The 16,273-nt window shown below is 36.9% G+C and overlaps 1 protein-coding gene across 3 annotated transcripts in view; it reads left to right on the top strand.

Moving 5' to 3' along the window:
- Nucleotides 1–16,273, top strand: part of LRBA (LPS responsive beige-like anchor protein) — a 406,974-nt gene that overhangs the window by 350,032 nt on the left and 40,669 nt on the right. For all 3 annotated transcript variants that reach the window (XM_051619696.1, XM_051619697.1, XM_051619695.1), the window contains exon 48: nt 13,329–13,418. In XM_051619696.1, coding sequence (XP_051475656.1) covers nt 13,329–13,418 — 90 coding nt within the window. The remainder of the gene's footprint in view (nt 1–13,328; nt 13,419–16,273) is intronic.

Below are 16,273 nucleotides of genomic sequence, written 5' to 3'. Positions count from 1 at the left end.
ATGGATCATCTCAGTTAGAGAGGCATTCACTTTGTACTTCTATAAATATATTAATATATATTTTCTTACAAAATCTTTTGAATTTGTCATATTTTTATTGTATTTCACTACAGCGTTTCTTATTTTTGAGTTGTTCTATGCTGCCTGAACTGAGTGGCATATAAAAATGAAAACAGGAGAAGGAGAATAGCAGTGTTGTTGACTTCATAATAATAGAGTAGCTTAGCAGCAGCAGAATTTTGAAACACTACTGACAGTGTCAAAAATACATGCTGATGAATGCAGGCAGCAGAATGAATGGTATCTTGTAGCACTTTCATTCTGGGTTACTTGAAGATTGGTCCAATGCAATATTTTTATTTAGTATTTTTAAGCAGATCAGTAAACCAGTAAAATATTCTTGGCTAGTTAGGTATCCCTTGCTATTTACATGTATTTTGTAAAGCCCTTTTTTTAAAATGTAAATGTGTATATGTAATTTGAATTGGTATGTATGATCAGCTCTGAGATTATATTGACAGTGCAGAGATTTAATGACTATCATCACCAATGGTGAGTTATTCTGTTTTTACTTGTGAGTAGAGATGAAAGTAATAAAAAATCTGTTTGTGTGTATATCTATGTGCATAATCATTCTATATCTATGTGGTAAATGAATTTATCATGCACCTTTGACAGCCTCACCTTCTTCCTGCTTACTAATCCATCTCCCTGAGGACCTGCGCTAACGTTCTGTACTGCCGAGCAGCTTCAATCAGCATTTATTTTTCTCCTTCAGTCAGCTTGCCAGAAAATATTTCTTCTATTCTCCACTAGATTCCTGGTTAGAGGCCAAATGAGTTTCTGATCTGGACAATTAATAGTATTTGTAGGCAGGCACGACACCTCAGATTTAGTGCCTGTTTATTAGGCAGCTAGTTAACCTGAAATTTTACTCTGGATATCTTAGTTTTGAAAAGGATGTTTTGGGCTTTTTCCTCTTGATAAGGTTTAGGGTTTGGGTCTTTAAATCTTGACAGTTGTAGCACAAAACATATTTTTATTAGCAAACCTAAATCAAGGAGAAGCTTCTGTATACTCTGAGAGTTGCAAGTTACTGAGGCTTTCAGGTATCATATGGAAAGAATAGCATGTGCTTAAACCATGACAGTTTCCCCACATAGATAGTGTATTCCAAGCCTGGACCACATCAGTAATGAGAAGCCTATGATGCATGTGTTTCTGAGGTATCTTCACAGATATATGTATGGATAGTGGTGACCTAACTCATCAGGAGAGGCCACACACAGAAGAATAGTGCAAGGAGTTTAGGTTAATGCAGAATTTCCTTAGGTCTCCTAAATGGCTCCAACTGGCACCTCTATTTTTATAGGCAGTCAGCTTATATATATTACAAGAAGGAAGCACTCGTCTAGGAAGGAAAACTACTTGATTAAAACCATATTCCACTTTTTTTTTTTTTTTAACTGAAAATGTAGAACTTTTACATCCTCTCATACTGCTGTGAACAATTTTTCCCTGCCATTCTTTCTGCCTATGGGAATAAAGGAAGTAAAGTATTTTGAAAGGATCTGACTGCTATAATAGAAAATTTTAAACTAAAATGCAAACCATGGGCCACATGCTACCTTTTGGCAGATAAACCCTGGGGAGTGCAAAGCTTGCATAATTCAAAGGCAAATCTCAGGGGGAGAAGAGTAGATCAAGAGAGAAGGGTTTGAGTCACAGCCAGTGGGGGAAGGGAACTGCAACTAGGAGAAGTAGTTGAGGCAAGAGATCCAATATATCTGCAGGCATATCTGTGCACTACTCATTCCTGCAGAGATTGTTTCTTCATCCTCTTCTTTTTTCCTTGAGCCATTTTTGCATCATTGTAGTTGACTCTTATCCCTGTATTTGTGTATCTTGCTGAAGGAGGTTACAACTGCAGGGGTAAATTGCTTGTCATTTGACAAGCAGTAAATACCACATCTCTTTCCAGTTTAAAATACGGTATCTGCCTGCAGAGCTATGCTATGTGACTGCCTTCTGTTGCCTCATTCCTGAACACCATGTTTTGATCTGTGGAACTCCCAATCACAAGATCTGCTGTGGAAGGGCTTTTTTGTTGCCTGTATGGAAGAGTCAAGGAGTCACAGTAGCACAGATAAATGTCATTCAGCTGTTCTGGAAAGAATTCATGGCACCTTCTTATCACAAATTCTGCTGTCTTTTTGCAATAGCTGTGCAAGAATGGAAGGAAGAAAAAAAGCAGAATTAGATCTAAGTCGTTCAGACAAGCAACTTATTAAGAAGTGAAGCACAATCCATAGAAAATAATTTGTATCTTGGGTTGAATTCTGGGTATTCCACTAGTGTCTTGGTCATAAGAATAGAAATTCCCCTTGTCTCTGGTGTAGTGTAACAAAGGATGATTGTGAATCTGGGCTGCACACAGAGTTCCTGATCAAAAGTAAGTTTCTCCACTGATACCCCTGTGTAGCTACCATAACACTGGCTAAGCCTAAAGAAAAGAGATGAAGTTAATAGCAAGCAGGCAAAATACTACTTGGAGAATGTGATTTGCTATAGGAACCCCTGATCCTCAGGAAGCATGCTACGTTTTGTACCATGCTTATCAAAAAGCACCCAACAATATTCTTGAAATGATTTTTTAAAATGTTATCTGATACAATCTTCATAGGCAGCAATTAAGGAAGACTTATGATTTTTAAATTAGCAATAATAGTTTTAAACAGATGAGAGTAAGTCCCATGCAGTTAATATCCCACATACTTCCATTTAGTGATTAGCTTTTTGCCTTAGACGATTCACTTGTTTTATACTTCTTCCTTTAAAGAGAAGGTGTGTTTTTGTTACATGAAGGTAGTCTGTTTAACATTAGGAATCACAGCTTTCTCCATTCTATTGGCACCTTTCTTTCTGCTGTTGATATTTTATTTCCATATGAACCAAGGAGTTTTAAAAATTGTGAGGAATCAGCTTGGACAGAGCATTTGTTATGTTATTTGAACGTGCCACTTCTGATTATTTAAAGAGAGAAAATAATTCTTTTATTTTCAGTTTTAAGGCATATGGGAGAAATTATTTTATGGATAATAGCTTTTAAATGTTGTCTGAGATTAATATATTTGGATAAGTTTTTTGCATCTTAGACTTATTTCTTCTGAGTCTAATTTTATTTTTAAATATTTACAGTGTAAGAGACTTCTGTGCTTTCCAAAAGAAGTTACAAGGATGTTTAGTTTACATGACCCCTGTTTCATGACAGCAGTAGCAGATCTGATATCTTATCCCAGAGAAAGCATTTTTGGCCTCTCTTTTAGCTGTGTTCATGGTGGGAGTTAATAGCATATTTCAGCTCTAACTCAGCTGGAGAACTCTGACAACAGTGAATCTTTCACAAAGTATAAACACAATTTGTATTTATAGCATAGTTACTAAATAGTTGGAAAAACTCTCAATCAGTTCTTAGCAGGTTGAGCAACAGTCCTTGTTGTGGCTGCGATGAGTTTTAAAAAGTAGGATAAAGTGACTATAAAATACTGCTACAGAGCAGTAAATTTAGATGTGCTGAATTCAGTAAGTGACGGATTCATGCAGGCAAAAATCAAAGTACTGTAGAAACAAATCTTTGAATCATCTCTGGCCAGAAGTGTGTTGCGCAGATGCCGTACTTGATGTTGTACAGCACAGGAACAGTGTGAAAAGCCAAGTAAATGTGAAGAATTGGTCTAGTTTTGATTGCAAATCTATATTAAAATACCATTCTATAGAACTAGAATTAAGAAGAATGTATTTAAAGGATGCATACTGATTTCACAGCTAAGGAGAAGTGGACTAGTCAACGGCAACCAAACTTGCACCCTGGTCTTTCTCTGTGAAGGTTTGCAGGGCAGGACTGTGTAATGAAGACAGGGTCTCTGATGAGGCTGGGGATGCTGGGGGCAGGTACTACCACTGTGTGAGATCTTGTGATCTGCCTTTCTGGGCATCAGGACTCTCCCACAAAAAGGTGAAGTATTTTCTTCTGGTAAAAGGAGCATTAAAATAGAAGGAGCAGCATTCCTGCCACCAGTCCATATGATCTACTTATTAGTTCCCCCATCTCAGCTCGCATGTGACCTATCTGGTGTTGGAGTTAACAGGCAAAATGAGCATAAGCAAGAGCTGACTATACTATCTGGGAGGTGTGGCACTTCTTTGATTCCATTCAGTCCAGAGTTTGATGTGATGAATGGGGTTTATTGCCCTTTGTCTTTACTTATGTATTTACTACTGTGCTTAGAAACAGACATAAAAGTATTCAGCTAGGTTTTAATCCAGCAAAGTATCTGACCTGGATGTTATTTTTTTTTATTTATTTTTTCTTCGTTATTAAATAGATTCTGATTTTATCTGGTACTTCTGCTTTCTGCTTCCCTATCCAGCAGGAAAAAGAGTGACATTTTAGAGTTAATTGAAGTAGGACTGAGATGCCAGGTGTTTAAGGATTAAAAACATAAGAATCAAAAACCTGCTTTGGCTGGAAGTAGTAAAGCTTTTTGGAAGGAGGTAACTCATGTAAATTAGGTCTTCAGCTCTGAATGCTTTTTTTCTCAGCCCCTGATTGAAATTCAAGGGATAAAATTTTCAGTGCAGTCAGTTCCCTCACCTCTTCTTGCTTGACCTGTTTTGTGGATGTATCAGAGCCAGAGTGGCCTTGAGACCCCCTGGGCTCTGTACATTTTCATTTGTGCCTGGCTAGTCAGTCTTAGATAGCTGACATATTTGTTGGCCAGCATTAAATAAGAAAGAGTAATCAAAAGGTAAACAAGGGATGAAAAAAGGTGATGTTCAGAATCCTTCGATAATCACTTGTTTGAATAGAAAGCTTTTTTTTTTTGCTTTTTTTTCTTTCTTCCATACGTGAGAAAGATAAGATATACTAGTGTATAATAGCTACAGTTATCATACAGTAAGTCATTTAGCCTTGAATCAAACAAGGAAGTGAACAGGCTACAAAGATTTTGGGTTTTTTTGTGTCATCAGCATACTTAGATTATTTGTGGGCTCTTTATGTGGTCCAGACAATATCTGTATTGACTTTCACAGTAACTGGGAAACTAAACATTTTTGTTTGGAGTGTTTTCATTGTAGTTGCTCATTGCAGGCTAGGGTGTCTTGTTTATCAACATTCCCACCATGGCTGCAGATGTTGTGTGGTATTTACTTACCAAACTGTATTATATTGGTTATTAGATCTATTTGAACAATAGCTGCTTCTTGAGCGAGAATGCTTATGGCCATGCTGAAGGTGTTTTTCCTCAAGATGTGCCCAAAAAACAAGTCTCAGTTAGATGTTACATTTTATTAAATGATAAAAAATTTTGTTCGTTGCCGTAGGAGAATCTGTAATAATCCTGTACCCGTACTTGGAAAACAGCAAGTTTGATCTTGCAAGTAGTAGTTGTGACTTAGTTTAAATGAATGTATTTTTTAGCTTAGCAAAAATGTTTGTTTCTTTTTCACAGTTGTTACAGATTCTGAAAGATGAAAGGTTTAAAAACATTAAATACTGGATTTTTAGCATCAGTGTATTAATCTCCTTCAAATTGCAACGTTTTATTTTACTGAAGCTTTTTTTTCCATTTAACAAATAGAAATGATATCATAGTTGAAGAATTTCTGTGGAATGCTAAGAGATTGAAACAAAATGCTTTTTTTTAGAGGAAAAAAATTTTGCATAATAAAATTCTGAGTCACTTAAGTAGCATGTAGACTGTGTGAAGGTAACAAGTTTTAATGATTACACTTAGTTATTTAGAGGAGTGAACGAGTAATGCCAGAAATTGAAGTTTCAAAGTATTTCACATAGCAATACCACCACTTTCCATGTGATAATTATTGATTTTAAATGAAAGCAATGAGTTGCTGTCTTGAAATTTTCAGCTGCCACAGCGAAGAGAGACATGAGGCAATTTTGGTTGTGGTGCTCAAATAAAACAGACTGTTACATTTTAAAAATCTAGCTCCAGAGCTACTTAGGATTTTGCTTGTACTGAATCCAGTTTTATTTGCAGGTCTTTAAATTAATCTTAACTTTCTTTTTAGACTCTTTTCCCTTTTTATTTTGGCAGTCTCTTTGAAGTACTACCAGGCCTCTTTTTCTAGTTCTAGTTTTTTTGTCGGCTTCTTTCCAGTAGCCAGAGATTTAGGTGTTTTGAATGAGCACATCAGTGCTCCAGACAGAGATACTGTTTGAAATTATCCATGAACCCATTGCCTCTGAACATTATTGAGTGACATTTGTTTCTGTTGGTTGTGTCTGCTCTGACTAGCTGGTTTCTTTCAGATTGGCAGCTGGGATTACGCTGCAGTAGACGGACAGCTGCATGAACTGGAGATTGCAGCCAGGCCTTGCTATGCCTCTCCTTAATATTCTTGGAATGTATATATTCAGATTGGAGCAACTTGCATGGCCCTGAGGGGGATCTTTTTGTATTCTCACAAACTGTGGTTACTTCCTGTTTTATTTTAATGACGGATATGTCATTGTTGTACTGATTTGTCTGGACAAACTTCATTTTTCTGTGTTCACAGAAAATTTCTTCATGTCATTTAAGAGCTGGGTTAGTGTTTTTGTTTTTGAAGTCTGGTGGAAGATATCCTGTGCTGTGCTCCCTTTTCCACTTTTCTGTGATGCAAACAGAAGGAAGTATTATTCATGTATTGAATCACAAATAACTTTGAGAAAGGAAAAAAAACAAACTGTGTAGGATAACTGCTTCCCCCTTCAGGTATCTATAGGAGTTTGGATTTAATAAATAACAAGTGGTTAGACTAGTATCCGGCTTCAGAACAGACAACTGTAGTATTCTGAGCAGACAGATGGAACTGAAAATAGAGTGTGTGTGTGTGGGGGAAATAAGAAAATACAACAGATGTGTTTCTTGCAAGGAAGCTACAAGGAAGGCAGAAAAACTCCCCGTGCTTCATTTATGTTTGATTGCTTTAATCTCTTACGTTTTTATGTTGTTTTCTTGTGTAATGAGGCATACTCTGTTTTGTTACATATATCCCAAACGCACCACAGCAGCCAAAGGTTGTGCACTTTTTGCTTTATTCCAGCTGGCTAGTTTATGCTAATACTGTCCCCCTCTGCATGTTGTTGACAGTATTTCTGCCCACGCTTCAGGTCTGAAGCCATAAACCTGTTACCTGAGTTGAAGTAGTAACTGCATTAGTGGGCTGCAACAGGCGTATTTTACACTCCTCTTGGTTAACAGAAAGTGTATCAGAAACATTTTGCAAGCTTGTGTGAAGATATCTAAAAAATATTTTGTAACTCTTGATCTTGTAGTATCTTTTCTTTAGCTTTTCTTCTCCTTGCTCGTTTCCCACCCATCCCGTGTTTTAGATTTCAAAGCTAGTGTAAGCAATTTTCTTTAAACCAGTACATTAAGTGAATAGTGTGATGATAAAAAAATGAAGTGATTCGATGCAAAATGGTTGATTTGTGAAGTCAAAATAAGAAAAAGATTTTTCTGGTTTGGCGTGAAGAAATTACGCCGCTCGTTTTATTTTTAAAACAATGGGTGGGAGTGTATGAATTTATGATATTACGTTTGAGTGCTGTGTTTTTTTTCCTGGGTCAAGTGTAGTGCAATATCCCCAGGGCAGGTGTACAGTCCGCAAACATACACATTGCCTCTGTCAGAAAAGCATTTTCCCATTTTCACAATCTTGATCTATTGGGGATTGTTATGAAGCAAGGGGAGATGGTACTACAAAGAGCTTCTCTTCTGTAATTCTTAGCCTGTTTTCAGCCATTTTATCTAATTGTTACGAATCATGCTTATTCTCTGACTGGTGTTATCTGTGTCTCAGTAGTCTGTGAGGAATTTAACTAAGAATCTTACCATAAGACTGCAAGTGACTATCTGGTCAGAAGAGGTTTTCTGAACACTTGTTATCAGAGCTTGATTTTAATCACTGTCCCATGGGGAAGGGAGCTGGTCAGTTGGCCGCTAAGCCATTCAACTTCACTGTCTGAGGGGAAACCTGTAAAATATTTTGTGTTCTCTGGTGCTGTAAAGCAACATCTGGGTGGAAGGAAAGGGAAAGCAAGTAATCGTAATTGCATATTTCTCAAGCCAGTAGAAATCACTGAGGAACATGTGTGTAAACCTTTTTGAATATTGAAAAGTGAGGTAGGAGAGGCAGAAAGCCAAAGTAATTATTTTTGCAAGGGCTGTTATTTTCTGGACATAAATACTGGGCAGAAAGATGGAGGACGAACCCAAAACATTTTCTGTCCCTAACACATATGCTGAAAGAATGTGCCTTACAATGCATGATGTTGTTTTCAAATGTTTGGCAATTAAATCTTACAGATTTGAGAAGTAACTGGAAGTAATTTGGTGTAGATCTGGAAAGCAACATTGACTGAAAGTAGATTCTTTGTAGTGAACAGAAAGGTCATAGCTTGTCATGCATTCAGACTGAGGTGTGCATTTTGACATGGGTATGCTGTGTTGTTAGGCTCTTCAGACACTTGGTTTGTGTCTGAGTAGGCATGATGAAAGCAATTCTGAGCTGGTCTCTTTAAGGGTCTTTAAATCTAGAGTTAATTGGTGAATGTCTTGCCTTTTAACTGTATGGGCCTTCATTTCACAATTTGAGTTCAAAATTGGAGACTATTTCATTCTTTCTCTGTGACACTCACTGCAGTTCCCTCTCCACCCGCTCCCCCTCGTATTTGATTTTATAGTTCTTTCAGACATAAACATGGAAAAAAAGTAATTTTGACTTAGTTTCTGAGTGTTGCTGCAAAGAAAAGTAACAAACATCTGTTTTTACCTTAACTGCATCCATATGTTCAACCTCCCCACCACCCTCCTTCCCAAAAAAATTTACAGCTGTATTTAGTGGGTACTGCATACTCTTGAATTAACTTTCTTTACTGTTAGATTAGAGAGTAAATTCAGAGACTGAAAATATCTGTACCAAGAGTGGCCAAAAGCTACATTATAGCTAAGCCAAGGTTTCAATTTTTTCACTTTTCCTCTTTTAATTTGCTTCCCTGTTCTCCTTCTCCCCTTCCCATCCCCAAGAAAAAAAATGATGATCCAGGAGACTTTTTTAAGAACAGGTTACTCTGGTAATCAGATAAATGTTAACGCATAAAATTTGCTTATAATTTTCATACTTACAAATTAATTAACATTTGAAATGCCATGTTTATCATATAAGTATGTGGTTTGAGATGCATACTGTGTGAATTATTGTAAAGGGTTAGTTTCCTTGTTTCATTTTATTACTTCTTGTTGTAGCATCTGGAAGAATTCTGGCCTTACCAAAGTTTTGGTTTTGTAGAGGATTAACAGGAAGAAGGCTATTTTGCTGAGATATTTGAGAAGCAGTGAAACAAAATGTTGAATGATGCTATCTTTTACTTTGCGGTATGCAGCATGCTTTCAAGAGATAAGAGCTTGTGGAACTAAAGATATCTTTCAAACAAAGCTTATTCCTTTCCAGCTATGTAGTGCCTTTAATAGATATTAAACTAGTTGTCATAAGCTGTCCAAATATTTCTACCTGCAATAATCTTAAAGGGTTGTATGCTCCAGAGGGATTCAACAATGTGAGAACACGCACTTCCACTGCCACTAGGAGAAGCTGACCCTCTCTTAGTAATGCCAACTAATGCCAGTAATACATTTTGCAAGAAAATTAAGTTAGAAGCTGGGCTGTAATTTGTAGGAAAGTGAGTTAATGACTTTTCGGCTGATGGTCATTTTATTGTATATTCTCAGGTAAGCAGTAGGTTGTTTTCTTTAAAGGAGATATTAATTATCTCTCTGAGGAGAAGATTCCCTGCTCCTAGCTGATCATCTTTGACAGGTTGAACAAGTCTGAGTGACATCTGGTGGCTAAAATGTCCTGTCTTTATTCTTCTGTTGTTACATAAATTGACAGAATGGGTATTGTATCTAGCTCCACCATCACATGTTTCTGCTGACAGAGGGAGGTCATCTTGTATCCTTCTGTATGTGATTCTTCCAATGGAGACATCATCAGAACATGGAATGGACATCTGGATTGACTTTGAATACAGTCTGGGAAAAGGAGGGAATAATTTGAGTTTGCTAGTATACTCTCCAAGTCATAGTTGAAGCCAGTTAAATAAATAGTTACTTTTTTTCTAGGTAATTAAAAGGAATGCAAATGTTTTTTTATGCTGAAGTCTAGCCATTATTTCTAGACATAACTGTCCAAGTATTGTTGCCTTAACAGTTCTTCACATTTCTTTTGGATCTCTGAAGACATCAATAAAGAGGACATACAGATGAAACTTTGTTACCTGTGGTAGAACATGATCTGAATGTATAATTTTCCCAGTTCTGTAGACTAAAAGGGAACGACTGTGTCAAGGGGCTATCCTGGAATTGTAGGCTCTCAAATTTTTGGAAGGACCAGATGGAACCTAATGAGACTAAGACTTATTTGTGCCAAAACTGTAAATCCCGAACTCAAGCTAGATGATAAACATGGATGTAGAAACTGTCAAAGACTGAAAACAGAGAATTTGTAGTCCTCTAAAGCAGGCTTTGGCAAAGACCCTGTCCCATGGTCAGCAGTTTCACCAGTTCTGACAGAATCTGATGTGAAAACAGGCAGAGACTATCTACTTGCTTGTTGAGTAGAGTATTTTGTACTTCTTTTTAGTGTCTCAGAGGGATTATCTTTTGCATTGGGGGGGGGGTGAGAGACAAATAGCTGCTCTGCTGCTGCTGTTGTGTGGTCTAGCAATGTGATAATGATAAGCATCATATGTGAGTAAGCAGCGGAATCATAATGTTTCTTACAGTTTTTTTATGTTGCTGGAAGGTGGTGAGTTCCTCTGAGATCTGGACTGTGGAAATAACATTCTGACTGCTGATCTTTCATTGCTTAAAGCAACGATAACATCTGATTTTTTGTTCTACATCACTTTGTTCTGTTGTTATGATGAATGTGGTATCTTGTGTTTAATTTTCCCTTTCTTAGTACTGGCACTATGTAAGAGTGTATAGTTTGTAGAGGTGGCATGGGGAGTTAAAGGACATAACAGATTTCATGAAAAAAACCCAAAACTCTGGCTGCCTTTAAATGCTGAATGTGAGTTATTTGGGAATAGAAGTTTCTATATTGATAATAAATCAATGTACGTAGAAGTTACCAAATCTGAAGCTTTTTATTTCCTCATTTTATGTATTCTATTTTCAGCTCAAAAAGAACTGCATCGGAGTTGTGTTTCAAGAATATTTTATTAATTTTCAATAGTTTATTGTATATATATTTTAGAGGAAATAAATAGCAAATCCTAAATATTTTAACAGGCACAGAATATCTAATATGCATAACTGTCTGCATTCTGCTTCTCCTGTGTTCTTCTACCGTCAATGCAATGCAGAACTCCCATTTGCCAGTAAGAATATTCCACTCAATCTGCAAGTAAATGTAGGCAATTCTTTTTAATCTGCATGTTTTGAAACTCACAGCTCTTTATGGAGAGGGTAGAACTGCTGACCAGTATGTTGTTGCTTTATTAATGCCTCATGTCTTAAGGGACCTCAAATTCTGTGCCCTGGTGATTCCCTTGATATCTCGAGTCACAAAAACCCAGATTTGAATTTTAATGTAGCATGCCTCATCACTCAGAGTGAGACTCTGATCGTCTTACTGAGCTTTAGTGTTTCATGATATTGCTGTTCTTCAAAAAAGTGCTTGGTGAATCCCAGTGTTAGTGTGTCAAATTTCAGCAATCTTTTAAAGGTACTTCCCTGAGTGGGTAAGAATGTTAGAGTAATTGCAACTCCTGCTTTGGTGAGTTCAGTTGTTTCAAAAGCCCTGCCAAATGTAACAAGGTCAAGTGTTTTGGATGGCATATCTCCTATCAGAGGATGATTATTTTTTTATGATCTTAAGGCCTCAGGTGCACTCTGCTTTTGGTTTTGTTATTTCTGTAACAAGCCAACATTGTATGTCCTAGTAATAATCTAAAAATAGTTGTTTGTAAGAATAAGATCAGCCTTAGTGTTATTCCATTGTCTCAAAAATTTTAATGGGTGACTAAAACAGAACAGGCAATATAAATGTAAGGAACCTCAAGGTATGTTGAACCATGAAAAAGATGAATCTCTGAGAAAAAAAAAATTGATGTACTAAGACCTAAAAAGTGGCTAGTCATTTTGTGTTTTAGCATTCAAGTGTCCCATTTAAAACACTTTTTTGAAGGGCCTGATTTTCAGGGCTTCTCTTGAAAGTAAGGCTAGTGTCTCACCTTAGGTACTCAGCATCACTAGACATGAGAATGTAGGGCTCAATGCATCATGCAAAAGATAAACTAAAATAACAGCCCATATGCAATCTGTTAGCCCACAGCAAATGCAAGTTATTTACTTAGTTTAGCTTAAAATGAAAGGGATTTAATCTAAGCTGAATGATTTAAGATTTTCTGTGGTATTAGCCTGTTTCTGTGTGTAGTGCAGGGGCCTGGCTGACAAGAAATATGTGTTGAATTTTGGCTGCTTGATTTTATCTTTAAGCCAGTGGACCAATAAGTGGCAACATGGAAAACTAGTTGGACATGCCAAGGCAAGAGGTATAAGTTCACGCATTTAAAAATACTTATTTTTCAGAAATCACTAAGTGTGCAGTGGTAATTTTCATGTATGCCCTATAAAGAAAGTGGCCAAGCATGTTGCTGAAGATACAGAGAAACTTTTTTTAAAAAAATGGCTGCATTGTATTCTTGTGTTCTCTTTTCTCAGCGTTTAGTATTAGTCCTGCTGTTGGCAGTTTGATGCATCCTAAAGTTGTTTGCTCCTTTTGAATAAAAATGAAAATAAGAAAAAAGCTCAGGGTCACTTTCATTGGAGTTATTGCTGTGAAACTAAGCAATGGAGTTTAAACAGAAAGTAGATCACTTAATACCTATAGAAACTTTTTAAAAATTAACTTTTATTTCTGAGTTATGATACAAACAGGATAAGTCAGTGCTAGAAAGGAAAAATGGAGCCAATAAAGAGGGTTTCTGATTATAATAGCTTGTTTCTGTTTAATATCATTGAGCAGGATGAGGTTTTGCAGAGTTTCTCATGGAAATAGCATCCACAGTACTAAAATGATTACCTCATTCTTAGTACCAGTGCCAAGCACTTAGCCCCACAGTGAACACACGGGGTTGATTTTCAACATGAAACAAACCAGAAGTGTGGAATGACATTTTCAGGTGACAGTTATGGTTCTATTGCCTGTAATTAGCACCTCTTAACATGCAAACCTGCCTGTGCCTTTTCCAGGCTGTTGAAGCTCAAATACGAAGTTTTGGACAGACCCCTTCCCAACTGCTCATAGAACCACATCCTCCAAGAAGTTCTGCCATGCAGGTGGTAAGTACCATGTTAACTCTTTGTGACCTGCCTTTTTGTTCACTTCCTTTGCTATCTTAAAGTTACAGAACTGGCCACTCCGCTTTCCTTTTATGTGATCATGGAACTGTGTTATTAAAAACAGCAGATGGGGCATGATTTTGGAGGACTGGGAGTGTATGCAGTGCTTAACTATTATTTTATTTATTGCTGAAAGGATTGTATTGATTCCTAGTACAGACCTTTTTTGTCAGTGTAATCTAAAAACACTTCATCAGTTGATTTTGTTAATACCATACCTGTACAGGTGAGAGCCAGTCGTCGTGGAGACAATTTAGTTAATCTTTGGCAGATTCCCCAAGAAGCATGGATTTAGGAGGTGGAACTTCCTTGTCTTTTCCCCCAGGCATAGGTTTTCCCCTAAAACCAGGATTACTAGGAATTCATGAGCTGAAACTTACATAGCAAAGAATGTGACTAAATGTGTTTTGCAGTAAAGCCAGGGTGATAAAATCCAGGCAGTGAGCATTAACATGCTTTCCCTTTTACCTCTACTGTGTCTAATATAATTTTATTATGCAAACTATTATTTTATTACTGATTACTTTCCATATCATGTTGTGTGCAGTCCTTGAGTCTAAAATATCATTTGTGTTGTCATAGCTCCAGGAACTAAGTATGTTAAGTGATACTCTGACAAGTGGAGCAAATGGTCTGCTAATTCACAAGTTTTTAAAAATATTCCATTCCCTTGTTGTTAAGAGGGACATTTTATATTGAAATATATATATAAAAGACATTTTCTTCTTGTGTGATCTCTAAGATGTATGTCCTCAAACAGACTTAAGGTGATTAGGTTAAAAGCATATCTGGAGTGCAAAAGGTTTTAGAAAAATGACACAAAAAATCTGAAATGGTTCCAAAGTAGCTTACAAACCTGGTGAGGCAGGAGTCTAAGAAATGTAAACTTTCTTGTCAAATAGAGCTACTAGCCTTTCTCAAATATGTCATGTGTTGAACATGAGACTTGCTCAGCTGACTATCCCTCCACTCCCCCACCATTTCTGCAGCCAGTACATGCTACACTTGGACAGCTGTGCTGTAGACATACCCCTGCCCTGGGATCCCATGTACTGGCTGGACAGAGCTGGCTGTGCTGATTTGTGATCTGCTGGCCTGTTGCACCTCCCACGTAGTGACCCGGGGCTGCAGACCGCTGCAGTGACCTGGGTGCGCGACCCAAGGGCACTCTCTTTCAGCAGAGCCCCGTTCACAGGAATGTTGGGAAGCCCAAGTACCCTCATCATACAGCTACATGCCATGTGTGCGTCCGTCTGTCATGGTGCCATGCACTAGGCACTTGCCCTAATTTAGAGGGATTTGTTTCAGGAAAGGGAGGAACTTGAGAAGTTGATTGTTGACATGTTTGCCAGACCCATTGTTACATAAATAAATTTGATGCCAGGAAGCAGATTGTGTGGTTTTATAATAATGTTTTTCATGATGCTGAATTAGTAAAGATTTAGTAGGTAATGGAAGAAGTTAAATTCTAGGAATTAACTGTTTCTAACTCCTGTGGTTTTTTTTGGCTGAAATACACATGGTAGAAACCCCTTAGTTCTCCACTTGCTTTGACCAGTTTTGTGGTTATTAGTACATGGCTTTGTAATAGCACTATATGAAGTGGTTTTAAAAGTACAATTCCTGGAGCTGAAATACAGTAAGGATGTTTTTCCTGTCACAACTTTGAATTATTTCCAGTTATATTATTTACTGAGTTTTCTGTTTTCATGGGTGTGTGCACATGTATGCATGAATAGAGCTGAATTGAAAGCTACCACGTGCTGTGTTAAGTGCACAAGCCATAATATACACCAGGTGTAGTAATTAGCAGTCACATGAAGGCTGCCTATTTGTCTGGTTTTGCTGCTGTTGCTGTATCCCCTTGTGTTTTCAACCATCAGATAGCTGGATTTAATTGAGGCCACATCAGATGAGGCATTACTGACACCTTTAATTGAATGAGCATCCAGGGAGGATTAACTCATAATATTGATTGGCTTTTAGCCACTTGCTCAGAAGGGTGTCTGGGTAGCTTATTAGTTGCTTTTATTTACACCTTTATGCAAAGACTGTAAATAGGAATTCATAGAGCAATATGTTTTTCTAAGTACTCTTAATAACTTTTTAAAAAGGAGTGATAATAAAAATGCAAATGTATTTAATTTTTTTATTAGTTCTGTATAAATATACATTAAATGTATGCACTTACATATACATATATGTAATGAAATATTGCAGGTGGCAAATAGCCAAGAACACTTTGTTAGTGTTCTAATTCAGTTATTAGAAAATTGCAAATACTAGAGCAATATGGCTACTGGTAACTAGAATGGGTGTATTTCTACATCGCAATGGAATTCTCTTTTTTTTGGGTACACCACACAGTCACAAACCCATTAGGCTGCTTTTTGCTTCTTATGTTCTATATCCAGATCTAAGGTCTTTGCTATTTTGTTTCAACATTTGCATTATTTTTAGAGAACTTTGTTTAGAAGTTATTAAACTTTTAAACTTATTAGAGTAAAAATCGAAGAGCTAAAAATATTATGTTGAAAACAAGAGTCTGGATGAATTCTCTCTCCAGTATTTCTAGAAACAATGCAGGATAGTGTCTGTAATCACGTCCACTTTATATTCTTTACAACTGCATTTAATTATGTTTGTCCTTTGAAACACATTTGCAGCAAAGTCTTCTACTTTGCATTCATAAATCTTATTTTTGTACACCAGAAATATATACAGAACATATATCTAGTGTATGTGTGTATCTGTTTATTTTAATGTGCTTTCATGTTCTCATCTGGCTTGTAAAG

This window comes from Apus apus, chromosome 4 (genome assembly GCF_020740795.1).
Source record: "Apus apus isolate bApuApu2 chromosome 4, bApuApu2.pri.cur, whole genome shotgun sequence".
NCBI classification, from domain to species: Eukaryota; Metazoa; Chordata; class Aves; order Apodiformes; family Apodidae; genus Apus; species Apus apus.
Note: the sequence above shows the minus strand (reverse complement) of the source record. Positions and strands in the feature narration are given on the sequence as shown.